Genomic DNA, 14,661 nt, shown 5'->3' on the forward strand with positions numbered 1-14,661 from the left:
TGTGTACTTACTAATGTGATTCACTAAATTAGACCGTTGCAGTTAATGACAACTTAAAGGTTTTGAGATTTTTATGATTTCATTTTCCTGATAGGCTTGTTAGTCATTTTTTTCTTCATTACAAACACCCTCAAAACTTCATGGGCTTTCTGCTTCACGTGTTTCTCCTTGTCCTTGCAGCTATCTGTACATGTTCTTCACATGGGGAATGGCAGGACTCTGAGAGTACAAGCCCACCCCAGCACATTTAAAGCCTCTGCTCGTATTATGCCTGCTAACGTCTCACTGGCCAGGGCAAGTCAGCGGCCTGGCCTGACATCAGTGGAGCAGGCTGTGTGCTCAGTCCACAGCAGGAGGCTGTGCAGAGGTACGAGGATAAAGAGCAAAGGATATCAAATATTATTAAGAGTGGAAAGCTGGGAGAAATAATCCAGTCTACCACTGTAGGGAAGCAGGACGTTAAAACGGTCATTAATTTGTTAATGTAAGTCTTGTGGACTGTAAACATGGGAACACTTTTTTCCCATGAGTAACTTAAATCTTATTTGACTACTTTGAAAATTCTCCGATGCTCTGAATTTCTTTCAAGAATGCCCCTTTAAACCAAAATTATTGTTAATGGAAATGAACACAAGTAGAGATGCTCAGTTCAGTACAGTTCAGTCTCTCAGTTGTGTCCAACTCTTTGCGACCCCATGAATTGCAGCACGGCAGGCCTCCCTGTCATCAACTCCCGGAATTCACTCAAACTCACGTCCATCGAGTCGGTGATGCCATCCAACCATCTCATCCTCCGTCATCCCCTTTTCCTCCTGCCCCCAATCCCTCCCAGCATCAGAGTCTTTTCCAATAAGTCACCTCTTCCCATGAGGTGGCCAAAGTACTGGAGTTTCAGCTTTAGCATCATTCCTTCCAAAGAAATCCCAGGGCTGATCTCCTTCAGAATGGACTGGTTGGATCTCCTTGCAGTCCAAGGGACTCTCAAGAGTCTTCTCCAACACCACAGTTCAGAAGCACCAATTCTTTGGCGCTCAGCTTTCTTCACATTCCAACTCTCGCATCCATACATGACCACTGGAAAAACCATAACCTTGACTAAACGGACCTTTGTTGGCAAAGTAATGTCTCTGCTTTTTAATATGCTATCTAGGTTGGTCATAACTTTTCTTCCAAGGAGTAAGCGTCTTTTAATTTCATGGCTGCAGTCACCATCTGCAGTGATTTTGGAGCCCCAAAAGATAAAGTCTGACACTGTTTCCACTGTTTCCCCATTTATTTCCCATGAAGTGATGGGACCGGATGCCATGATCTTTGTTTTCTGAATGTTGAGCTTTAAGCCAACTTCTTCACTCTCCTCTTTCACTTTCATCAAGAGGCTTTTTAGTTCCTCTTCACTTTCTGCCATAAGGGTGGTGTCATCTGCATATCTGAGGTTATTGATATTTCTCCCAGCAATCTTGATTCCAGCTTGTGCTTCCTCCAGCCCAGTGTTTCTCATGATGTACTCTGCATAGAAGTTAAATAAGCAGGGTGACAATATACAGCCTTGACGTACTCCTTTTCCTATTTGGAACCAGTCTGTTGTTCCATGTCCAGTTCTAACTGCTGCTTCCTGACCTGCATACAGGTTTCTCAAGAGGCAGATCAAGTGGTCTGGTATTCCCATCTCTCTCAGAATTTTCCACAGTTTCTTGTGATCCACACAGTCAAAGGCTTTGGCATAGTCAATAAAGCAGAAATAGATGTTTTTCTGAAACTCTCTTGCTTTTTCCATGATCCAGTGGATGTTGGCAATTTGATCTCTGGTTCCTCTGCCTTTTCTAAATCCAGCTTGAACATCTGGAAGTTCACAGTCCACTTATTGCTGAAGCCTGGCTTGGAGAATTTTGAGCATGACTTTACTAGCATGTGAGATGAGTGCAATTGTGCGGTAGTTTGAGCATTCTTTGGCATTGCCTTTCTTTGGGATTGGAATGCTAGTGATGTTAATTGCCATATGTGCTTTGAGAAAGAGGTAGAATTACTGATTGACTGGAAAAAGTGGAAAGTGTAGATGAAGAGGGGATAGATAGAAAACTTTCTAAACAAAAGAAAGCTTTCTTGCAAATAAACTGTTAAGTATTATAAACTAAGCACTTGGAATTGAAATGAAGAGAGCAGAGTTAAGCTAGATTAAGTCAGTATGGAGGCGGATTTCTGAGACTCAAACATCAGAAATGCATTAAAATGTCTATTCTTACTTAGACAAGAAGGAAGAAAGTTCAGAGGTGGTGTGTTATAATCTCACAATTGCCTAGCAGTCTAAGTCATTTCTAATATATTTTATAAGTTCATACCGAAATGAGTCTGTATGTTAGAATTAATGCCTGTAGTGGAATGAATAGTTCCTTAGAAACCTTTTTCTTCTTGAAGTGATGCTTGGTGTGTCTGTTTAGCTTGCTAATATTTTCTCTTTTTTGTACTGCCTTATTTCTTTCCTTGAATAGGGAGAATCTTTATTTAGAAAAATGGCATCATTTACAACCTTTGTCAGGAATATTTCATAGAGGGGAGACAGAATTAACTTTGCTCGAGCTGGTTAGAAAGCTGTGGGAACTCAGAGTAGGTAGTACTTTACTACTGTGTGCGTTATGACAGTTGTATCTCCTTTACTGGGTGAACAAGGAAATTAAAGAAGTATGTGGCAAAGCTGTGCAGTTTTAAGCATAACTTTGTCTACTTTTTTGTCACTGAAATGAAAGTTCATTTATTCTCTGTTGTATGTACCTGGCTTTATGAGCAAATGTATTCATGGGAATATATAGTTTGTTTTTTTTTAATGTTATGTTTTTAACCATAGACCTGTGAGGTTATGGGCTCCTAAGGTTACAAAAATAGTTCAGGGAGGCCCTGTGTGCCCACCACCTTGCTTCCCCTAATGGTGACATGAGGCTAATTTGTAATCATTGTCAGACCTTTTTTGCCCTCTTGAGTAAGCCTGCCTTTTTCAGATATGTGACTTTCTTTAAAGCAAGAACACCTATATTGTGCCTGATCCTCTTTAGCTTTCAGAATTATGAAGTATTGTGTATGGATCCTTCTGTCAGTGTTGCTTTAACTCTTTACTACATTCCTCTCCATTTTCCCAATTTCCAGATTGTACCGTGGATTGCCAAGGGGCTATGTCTCATCTGCTCTTCTGGTATATTGCTCTCAGCAATCTAAAAATCTGCTCCTCCTATTGAAAAAATATAATCAGTTGAATATTCAGATTTCTTGTTTTGAGTTTATTTTTTCTGGTGTTTGAAAACTTGCGAGGATTTTTTTTTAACATCGTTCCTTTTTTTTTTTTCCTTTTAGCCTGAAAATGAAATTTCTTCAGACTGCAATCATGTAAGTATGGATTTTCCATAATTCACCGTATGTGCTTTATGTATATGATGGCAGATATTAGGATGCTCTTCCTTTGTTCTGGGAAGCATAATGTTTTCTTAAATGCACTTAATCTTAACAAGAGAATGATTAACCTTATCTAAGGGCCATGACAAATCTACAAATAGCCCTCCATTGTAGAAACCAGCAAGCTCGGCCAAATAATATTTGTAAACGTAACTTTTTCTTCAGTTACAGCTACCATGTGAAATTGCTTCTTTGCAAGTCAAGTTTACGATTTTAGAGTTTTGTCTTTTAAAGTTATTTCATTTAGTCATCATATAGTCATCTACTATGTGCCAGACACTGATAGAAACTGGACGCAACTAAACACCCCGAAGATGGAGCCAGGTGCGAGCTGGCAGATAAGAACTCCAGAGATAACTGCAGCTAATGCACTCAGTGTCACGTCTGCGTCTCCACATTGTATAACGTCTAACGGTAAAAGGAGCTGATGTGAAATCACATCTGTGCAGAAAGGACTGGATGCTTCGGCAGGGGGACACAAAAGTGAATCTCGTCCTGGTGGGTTGATGTCCGGAAACATTTAATAGTGGAGATGATACTTGAGTTGTGTCTTCAAAGAGGAGTAATTATGTATCTGACAGTACTGGAAGAAATCACTCCGCCTCCGCACTATTTGGTATTTTGAATGGGAGACTGCAAGAACAGAGAAGCAGATTGGCTGCTTAAGTTGATGACTTACTCTAGGTAAGGTCTAGATAGGTCAGAGATTTAAAGTAAAACAACACAAAAACAGTAGAAGAAAACATGAACAGGGGGGTAGGGTTTTTAAAATATAACACAACCTCAAAAACTACTTAAAGAAAAAAAAGAAGATTTGTAAGTCTGATTGCATTACTCCTGTGACATCTTGTGATTCAGTTAACCAGATATTGTACTTGGTCACATTACCTGCCATTGACCATAGACACCACTGGACGGTCTTTGTCCTTTTCCTCCTGCTTTAACCTCCATTTCCTAACTCAGCATGTGTTCAAACATTTGCTTCTGTTTCCTGTAATAGTCTGCGAAGCCCTTGAGATTAGACTGTGTGTGATACATCATCAGAAGTGCTAAGCAGATGTTTGAATGAGTCGGTGAATGAGTGATTGTATTCTTTAGTCATGGAGTGAAGCAGTCTGAGAAAAAGGCTTCTCCGTGTCCTGCATCATAGAAAGCCCCTGCTCTGTTTCTCCATCTGAGCAGAGTTTAAGAGCTCATTTTTGCTGCTTTTCAGAAATTGAATCATGTATTGAAATTTTTTAACTGAAGCTACAAAGATAAAGTAATATTCAGCCCTCACCTGTGAATAGTAATGGCTTTAGCGATTTCATAATTTGAAGCTTTAAAACAGTTGTGTAAAACAGACCTTATCGTGTACTTGTCAAGTTGAGGGTTTTAGAGGAATAAAGATACACTTGGAAATTAGACTCTGAACGACATTCCTTCATTAAAAGCATGTGAAAAGCACTGTTGGTTGTGAAATCTGCAACTTAGCCTTCCAGTTCTGAGTTTTTGCATTAAACTTTTTGATTTAAGAAGTTTACATGTACATCTATTTATATTTTCTTGGAAAAACTCTTATCAGGAATTTTCATTTTAATTTTTTCTTGACTTAAAAAAATTTGTCCTTAAGTAAAAATAGAAAAAAGTATGTTTGAATGGTAGTGCTTTATTTTGTTTCCACATATTTTGCTTTTATCTATAAATACAGTGACATTTTAATCTTTTTGTTCATTAACTGAAGTGTAAATATGCTTTATCTGACTGTATAGTGGAATTTTATCATTTATAGTAACCACTAATGTTAAATTTCATGCTATTCTAAGTTGTCTGTTTGCTTTTTGTGTTCTTTTCTCTTGTACCTAGTTGTTATGGAATTATAAGCTGAACCTAACAACAGATCCAAAATTTGAATCTGTGGCCAGAGAAGTTTGCAAGTCTACAATATCAGAGGTAGGTGGTGAAAGAAAGAATTCTGTGGATCTTTAATGACCTGAAAGAGAAAATGACATCTGTTGACCAGACCAGTCACTGAAGGAGGAACGAGTGATTCAGTTACTCTGCTGCTCTTGGCATTCACATATGTCTTGGATAGACCAAGGTGGGGGTGTGTGTAATTAGACTTCTTTTTCTCAATCTGCACTCACAGTAGGATGCTGTTGATTCAGGCAGGTTGGAAATCAGGCTCTTTCTGTCCCCAAATGGAGAATACAATCACTCCTGTCATCAGTGAGTGCTCTCACACATTGTACAGTCTGCTTATGACTGAGGCGTGTCAAGGCGGTTTCCCCGGGAGGCTCATAAGCAGTCCTAAGTGTTTTGGCTGTGCACTTGGGCCAATTGAACTACAGAGGCATATGCTCCAAATAATAAGAGTTAGCATTAGATAGGTTTGTGAAAAAGTTATATATATTGTTATAAATGGATATTACATATAAAGACAAAAATAATTACTGAAAATGTGTATAATATTACATGTATGCTAATTGGTGATATTTTTCTATTACTTCTCTTGGCTCAGTGTAAATATCAGATGATATTAGTGGAAATTGTGATACTGAAAATGGTAATTTATTTTCTTTTTTAGAATTAGTGGTAGAAATTCTATGAAGTTGGGGATTTCTACATACTGAAAGAATCACAAAGGAAATAATTGCTACTTTTCTATCTCAAAGTTAATAATCAGAGATCTTGCATTGTATAGATTTGTCCCCAAACTACCTATTTTTTTTTTTTAATATGCTTATTTATTTGACTGCTCTGGGTCTTAGTTGTGGGATCTTTAGATGTGACATGTGGGATGTAGTTCCCTGATCAGAGATTGAACCTGGGCTCCCTGCATTGGGAGCTCGGAGTCTTAGCCGCTGGACCACCAGGCAAGTCCCCTCACTACCTTATTGATGACTTAGGACCATCTTCTCCTGAGCTCTTAGGGAACACCCTACTCCAACCAGGTAAGTCCTCAGCTTATGTACCTCACTTAGCTCTTTATGGGATCTTGGAGAACCTGGTTTCTTCCTCAAACCTTCTACTACTGAATCAGATATGCTTTATTCTTTTAAAGCAGTGACCCTTCAAATATGTTGGGGCTTCAGAATAGAATAGCTTATTTTAAATCTTTGATATTCAGCTTTTAGATGCAGTATTACGTACCTCAAACTCCCTTGGCTCACTATGTGACTAACTATACATTCCAGTTTGAGTGCCATGTGGAGATTAGCTCAGAGAATATGCAGATTCTTCAGAATAATTTCACTCTTTGTTGGTTTTATCTGTCTGTATTTATAAAATAAAACTGTTGGGGCTTCCCTGGTGGTCCAGTGGTTAAGACTGCTTCCACTGCACGGGCACAGGCTCAGTCCCCGGTCAGGGAACCGAGACCCCACACGCTGCCTGGGCATAGCCAGATAAGTGAGTAAATAACACTGGCTTCCTTGCACTGTGTGCTGTGCTCTGGCCCTCTTGTAATCTTTTGGAGGATGTTGTGGTTTCATAACAGATTCATGTTACAGGGGTACTTCGCCCTCTATAGAGGGAGATCATACTGCAGTCAGAAAGATTAATTATCAGGAAAAATAAAACATGTTATTCTACATTTCCCTCTTCTCTTTTAATTTTGGAGTTATTCTTCCAAGGAGGAAAACGGCATCATAACAATACTGAAGACTGCAAACCGAACTTTTTATTTACTCTCCATGATTGAGTCAAATATTGCCTGCTTTTCTCTTGCATTATGTCAAAAGTAGAGGGACTGTGGCGTTTCTCTAATGGTTTCTTAAGAATCTGCTCCCCAGCTACGTCAGACTTTATACTTCCATTCATAAATATGTTGATGATTTAATGCTGTTTTTCATTGTTATTCTTAGAAGTTTTTTTTGTTTGTTTTTAAACTTCTTTCCAATACAGTGGTTGGAAAAAAACATAAAATTTTAATTCAGACACTACATCTGGTTGTAATTGGTGGTGGACCAAAATACAAATAGGTACAACATCTCTGTGTTTCAGTAAAATCTCAGGTGATTGAAGCTAAATATACATTTAATTCAGGCTTCAATTCAAACTGTCTAGCAGTCTTTCTTCAGATTTTTAAACCATCGATTGCCTAATAGAGCCTGTCTGGATACTTGCTCTTCATTGTTTTAAAAACCCAGGTGTCTTCCACTAGTCCTGGTTTTTCATGCAGGGCTGTTTTCATTAGTTGAATTATAACCGCTGAGATTTTTAAGCAGTTATTTCTCCTTTTACTTTTGAAACTTAATCTCTGTTTTACTTTTTAAAAAAATCACAAACAAAAAAGCCCTTTTCTTGGAAGTACATTTATGGTCCTCTTCTTAGGCATCATCAAAAAAAAGAGCCCAAGGTTAAACTGAAAGAATTGCATTCAGCTTGTTGACTGTTGACGATCTCTGCTGCCTCTTGAAGCCAGCGTGAGGCTGTTTAATTTCCCAAGTTTGCTTCTTTGAAAATAAACACAATTTTCTCTCTTGAACTGAGTCTGTGACTTGCTCTGAATTTGATACTGGGGTTAGGCATGAAGAGACCCAGTGGCTTATAGGACTATTAGTGTGTGGTGTGTCCTTCACCCTGTGCCTTCTGGAAAAGGAGATTGTATTTGTCTTATCAAGTGTACATATTTACCAGAGGTGGTATAAGAATGGAGAATGGTTTCCGTTGGTCAGAAAAAACCCAACAAAACATTCCCTTCTCATTTATATTAAAAATAAACATTTACATTCGGCTCCTTCCTCTTGTCAAAACTGCCGTTTTTGTTTGTTTTTAATTTCTCCAAATGCAGTAGCCGTTTTCCAAACAACCCTCTGTGCTTTATAATTCAACCTTAAAACCCTGTAAGTAGATTGCACTTTTTATGATTGAACTTCAACATTTTTAGCCTAATTTCCTTCCTTAGCACTTGTGGTTTTGGATGCACTTTGCAGAGACACTACCCATGTGGGGCCACTTTTGCTGATCCACTAGACCATATGTCTAAACGACCCAAATTAGAATTGGCAGTGGCCTTCCCCTCCCTAGACTTCTTGCCAGACTGCAGTGAACATCATTTTTAAACATGTTTCTGTTTCAGACCACAGTGGTGAGGCTGGGAGTCTACTCAGTTAAAAAACATGCCCACTTCCTTTTCACTTTAATTCTGCTCATCTCCATTAGTTAGGCCTTCAGTGTTATTTACATATTGCTGTTGATGACAACTGCAGAGACACATTAAGTTGAAATTTATTTGCCAGACGTTAGAAATGGAAAGTAAATAATCTGCCTCTTTACAGAGTTAAATCCTTCACATTTTTTCCTTCTCTCTTACCTATTTTCTAAGTAAACTAGCACTATGGGGGAAAAAAAAAAGCCCAAACCCATAGTTAATTCAGAACACATTAATGTCATTTCGAGAAGTAAAATAGTATATCCGCCCCTTTAGTAATTAGGCTTATCTAACAATAATAGTTTGCGGTATAGGTTGGCATGAGATATGCAACTGGACTTTAGTTCTGCACCTGTTTTTCAGACCTATGCCTTAGATTAATCTTATCACTATCCATTGCATTCTTTGCATGGGTAATGGTAATTCTCAGTAGAATCATTTTAAAAAGAGCTGTCAAAAACTCTTTTCAATAAAATACATTTTAAGAAATTTTCTCAATAAACTGAATTTTTAAAAAAAAAGCTGTTTTACTTCATTTAAACCTGGATTTTACCTAAGCATTTGTTTTATGTATTTTCTTGCAAAACACATTAATAAGATATTTCCTAGGAAGCGCAAAAGTCTTAATAGCATAGCACACACACTATTTTCTCTACAACAAAAGCATTTCTCAGTGTTTTCCTTTTCTTTCTTTCAAGAAGAAACAAGAAGATGTCATTCTCTCTTTCATAAAGGTGGTTTGGTAAGAGAATAGAATGCTTTCCTAAAATAGCCACTTTCCTTTGAGCAGATCAAAGAGTGTGCTGATGAACCAGTTGGAAAAGGTTACTTGGTTTCTTGCTTGGTGGATCACCGAGGCAACATCACTGAGTACCAGTGCCACCAGTACATCACCAAGATGACAGCTATCATTTTCAGTGACTACCGGCTCATCTGTGGCTTCATGGATGACTGTAAAAATGACATCAACATTCTGAAATGTGGGAGCATTCGGCTTGGAGAAAAGGTATCTCTCTACTTCACTGGCTTCACCAAAGGGATCTTACAAATTTGATGAATGAATAGCTTTGTATAACTGGCATGGAGAAGATTTAGAGCTGGCGCTGGACTCAAAGTTGAGGTCCAGACAGCCCCAGTATCAAAGGCTAGTTTGCCTGTGGATGCACTTTATCTGTTTGTAACCAAACGTTTCAATACTGTGAGGGGAAGTAGAGGAATTAATATCTGCTAAGATTATTATTACCTTCAAAATGCAAAACCAGCTACCACTTCTTACCTGTAATGTTCCTCTGGAAAAGCTTTCTGTAGTCTTGAGGGAAAAGTAGTTGGATTAGGAGAGACTCAAGTTCTCTAACCTTTCTTACCGTACCTCACTGTTGTCTAAAAAAATTAATAAACACACCAGTACAAAAGATGGCATATTTAAATATTAGGAAATTTTAAAATATGTGGCGGGTACTTCTAGCTTGCCAAAAGAAAGGTACTCTGTAAATAGGATATGTGTTATCTTCGTGTCAGAACTAGTTTTAGTAAAGACAGGAAAGGCACAAACTCCCTAGTTTCTTCCTCCTTAGTTATATGTGATCTTTCTTTGTTCTTATTGGTCTGTTGTCCAGAAGGTCACAGTGGAGGATCAGTCAGGTTTGTGCCTAATCCGTTTGCTCAGCAGAAGTAAAAACTCCTGAGAAGTAGTAGGTGTCGGTGGGAGAGGTAGCTGAGAGCTGTGGATGGCATCAGCTGTTAATTGCCACTGCTCGTTAATCTGCTGTTTAGGGAGTAGGAGAGCAAAACCCATTTGTGTCCTTGCCCTCTGTTTGTTCAGGGCACTGCTTGCAGGCTTCCATTCTTGGTCGGGACGTGGTAGAATTCTGGAACTGCACACACCAGTTCAGATGAAGTTTTGAGGGCTGCTCATTGTCTGGCTGTCAGCAAATACCCTTTGCTTCCAGCGCAAGGCTCTGGCCCTTTCCCAGGGCACCTGAGTCGATCTTGAGAGCTCTGTGGACTGGCATACAGCTTCCAGGCAGCTCATGAGAGGCCAGTTTTAATAAAGAAGACTGACTCTTGGCTTTCCCAACACATTTTAATAATGGCACAGAAGCACGTAAGTCACCCTGATAATTCAGAAGCTCCTACGACTTTATTTATAGTGCTGAGGATTAATATCCAATTCCATCTCACTGTTAAAAATCTTCACATAAGTGTTTCAGACACACTTTTCAGGAATCAGTGATAGCACATTGTCATATTTGTGGTCAGTGGTCCATGCTGTAGAACAGACCATTATAATCCACCTCTCCCTGTAGTAGTTCTTCCCCATTGCCCACCAAGATGGTTGCTCATTGGCTTCCCAGTAGCAATCTGGATTGTCCAGATAAAACCTGCTTTTGGCTGTGTGTATGAGTTACTAAATCTGTATTGACTTGAACAGTGGCAGAAAATAGTAGTGCCAGAGCCCAAAGATGTGACAGTGAGTGTTGATTTTTCGGCGTTGTTAAAATAACAAAAAATGTTATATGGGGCATCCAAAAGCACATTTTTGTAATTTTCATCTTTTCTTTTACCTGCTAGTTAGATGAATTTATACCAGGCCCTCACCTTAGCACCCTAGAGGGACTTCTGAAAAAGCATGTTCTTTTCTGCATGTGTGTATGTGCGTGCATGCTCAGTTACATCTGGCTCTTTGCGACCCTGTGTGTAGCTCACCAGGCCCCTCATGCTAATGCTGCAGCCAGGTTTAAAAATGATAGCAGTCTGTCTTCAGCCCTCCCTTGCCTTTTCTAAATATAACTGACTTCTCTGAGGTCAAGTTATTTAGGTATGAAAATTATTCTGAAAATTAATAAATCCGCTTCTGACCACAGAAGAGAACACACTCATCAGTTTTAAATTTGTTTGAAAGACTAAAGCTTGCAGTCTCCTCTGTGCCTGGCTTTCAGCTGACCTCCAAAAGTCAGAGAAGAGGGCTCATGGTTAATGTGTTAGTACCCTGCCTCTTGTATGAACATGATTTGAAAACTATAATGATTTTTTTCAGAATATTAGAATATGTAAATTTTAAAAATAAAAGCTAGATATTTAATAAAACTTGGAATTTTCTAAATAAACATTTTTTAATAATTATTTTTAAAAAGAAAAAGCAGATCTTTGAAAGTAAATGTAAATAATTCATATCATCTGAAGAGAAAGCAGAATGTGACATCCAATACAGGGACTTAATTGTGGACATGTGCCTCCTTATTACTCCTTTCATACTTTTCACTCAGTAGTTGTATAATTCTATCATTCTCTCCTTTTAAAACCAACTACTGTGAATAGTTCAGATGTTCTTTTTGTCTCTTTCTAGAGAGGTAGATCACAAGAAACATCACAGATGTTGAGATGGAGAATAATTAATAGCAGAAATGAAAACTGAGTTCTTTCCCATTTTTCTGATTTGTGTGGTCATTCTTTGGTCTTTCAAAAATATATATTTTTTTAAAGCACAAGATGTATGGAAGAAAAAATATTACCTACTGAACTGCTGAGCACTTACATGGACACTATACTAGTTTTAAGACTGACATTTGTCTCACCACAGTAGAATTTTAAAAATTCACTGTAACTCTATTTACAGGATCATTTGTTATGCATATGTCAAGCTTGCATATTAAGAAGTTACCATTTTAAAATCTAAGCCCAAGTAACTTCATTTCTTGTGGATAATATGCTGGGTACAGTCCCTTGCTTTCATTTGTATTCAGTAATAACCCTACAGTCTTCTTTATCAAATATTTGTATACATTTGAGTTTTGTAACTCAAACTGGCTGACCTGGAAAGCTCAGAGACTCTGGGGAACTGAGAAGAATTCCTGAAAAGTCTTTTATTTGAAAAAATTATCTAAAGTTACGAAAATACAAAAGAGAACGTCTAATGGAGGTGATGCCATTATGGCCTAATGCCAATATGTGGTACTATAATTGCTGTAATTAAAATTACATTTCACATTCCTTAGAGGGTCTCACACCGTGATGCTGCTATGTTTCAACAACTGTGAACCCTGCGTATACAGAGAGACATTTAGATTCTTTGCAGGGAAATCATTTCTTGGCCCTGTGAAGCCAGAACTAAAGGCTAAGTCTAAATGGAGCCTTGACCAACGTGCTATTATTTTCAGTCTCTTCTGTATGGTTATGACCTAATTGCTAGTGACCATCTCAGTGAGGTGTTTTATGAGCTACTTGACTTTGGTATAAGACCTTATTTTATACTATAAAATCATAATCTCTTGTAAACTGTAAATAATAAGTGATTGATTGATATGTTTCCACATCTTTGTTATCACAGGTTTGTTTTAAGCCTGAATTTGTGGGGTTTGTGTCCACTTTCCTCTCTCTCCTTATCTTTTTTTTCAGTTGTCCATCAGAGGTTTTTTTTCTCCCTTCAGCATTACTCCCTAATAATACTTTTTGGTCATCTCGGATCTCTAAGCATTGGATGGGATCTTCAAGCTAGTGACAGTTTGAGCTACAGACGGAAAATAGGAAGGCATGAGAATATGCCACTATAACGTGCTTCCTGATCTTTTTTGGATCAAAACACCTTTTGAAATTTAATGAAAGCTATGAACTCTCCTCAGGAAAAGTACACATAACCCACATACAAACTGTAGGAGTTTCATGGAACTCCAAGGCCCAAGAAAACAATGGTGGACTGTTAGCTGGGTGCCGGCCGTTCTGCAGCTCTGTTTACTCAACTGCACTCTAGGTTCCACAGCTCTTATTCCCTTTCACGGGTGTGTTAGGAGAGAGCATGAACATTTTCTAGAAAGTACTTGGAGATTAATATGCTATGGAACAAATCCTATTACAGCAAAATGGAAAAATACATAGTTTTTTGTTGAATTGAAATTTTAGTAAAATAAGTGTTTCCCTACCTAATTTTAGGAGTCTTATGACTTCATAAATGTGGTATTTTACTATAATGAGATTTTATGTGCCTGTGTGTGTATTTGTGTCACTAAATGATAGCACTCTATTTTCTGTTGCTTTGGTTTGCTGTATTTATAGATATACCTCTCAAGTTGTTGAAGCATATCTTCTGAGTATGGAAGATTAGAACTCTGAAAATGTTTAGGGAAAATTTTTCATGTTGTGGTTGCTATGGGGTTGATGCAATGTACACTTAAAGATAATTGGATGGTTTTAGGAAAGCTCTCAAAAGCAGTTTGTATACTTGGTGGTAATCTTGTTAAATCACATTAAGATAAATCTGAAACATCAAAGTGAACATTACTCTAAAAGTGGGGGTCTTTGTGGACAAAAGAAAAAAAAGAAAGAGGGTCTCTATAGCATATTTCCTCATTAAATTTCGTGGTTTGTCTTATTTTTTAAACTTGACTAAAGCACTGTTATTTGAGAGACATGTAGCTCTTAGAGGTAAATGAGCAGGGATTCTTTAAAACTGCGACATTTTGTGACGTCCCAGGTGTGGGTTCAGTCTCTGGGGAGCTAAGATCCCACATGCTGTGTGGTGCAGTCACAGAAAAAGAAAGAAATTCTGACATTTTAAACTCTAAAAGTCAGGTTTCTGTTTCTAGTGCAAACTGAATGGACTTAAATTTCCCAGGATCTGTATTTCTGTTTATAGCTCTCAAGTATTAACATTCTTACCAAAGATTATCAAGGACATCTTCTATAACTTCCACAATGAGATTGGACCCCACCCTGTGTCTCAGTAGAACATTGGTAAACTTCTGTGTTGAGGTTTTTTGTTTGTTTGTTTTAACTAAATGATGTTTATTTTGAAGCTCATCTTGGTGAGAGTTTTAAAATGGTTGTATCCTTGCTATTTTAGGATGCACATTCACAGGGCGAGGTGGTATCATGCTTGGAGAAAGGCCTAGTGAAGGAAGCGGAAGAACGAGACCCTAAGATTCAAGTCTCTGAACTCTGCAAGAAAGCCATTCTCCGGGTGGCAGAGCTGTCCTCGGATGACTTTCACTTAGACCGGCATTTGTATTTTGCCTGCCGAGATGATCGGGAACGTTTTTGTGAAAATGTGAGTCAGCTCAGAAACTGTTCTTTGCTTCCTTTTCTTCCTAGTTTCT

The 14,661-nt window shown here is 38.1% G+C and overlaps 1 protein-coding gene across 1 annotated transcript in view; it reads left to right on the top strand.

The window, feature by feature from the left end:
* GLG1 (golgi glycoprotein 1) overlaps positions 1-14,661 on the top strand; it is a 71,440-nt gene that overhangs the window by 22,298 nt on the left and 34,481 nt on the right. Inside the window, exons 3-6 of the mRNA XM_040254140.1 lie at positions 3,340-3,372; positions 5,284-5,370; positions 9,363-9,578; positions 14,409-14,612. Coding sequence (XP_040110074.1) covers positions 3,340-3,372; positions 5,284-5,370; positions 9,363-9,578; positions 14,409-14,612 — 540 coding nt within the window. The remainder of the gene's footprint in view (positions 1-3,339; positions 3,373-5,283; positions 5,371-9,362; positions 9,579-14,408; positions 14,613-14,661) is intronic.

The sequence above is a fragment of the Oryx dammah genome, unplaced genomic scaffold (genome assembly GCF_014754425.2).
Source record: "Oryx dammah isolate SB20612 unplaced genomic scaffold, SCBI_Odam_1.1 HiC_scaffold_13, whole genome shotgun sequence".
Taxonomy (NCBI): domain Eukaryota; kingdom Metazoa; phylum Chordata; class Mammalia; order Artiodactyla; family Bovidae; genus Oryx; species Oryx dammah.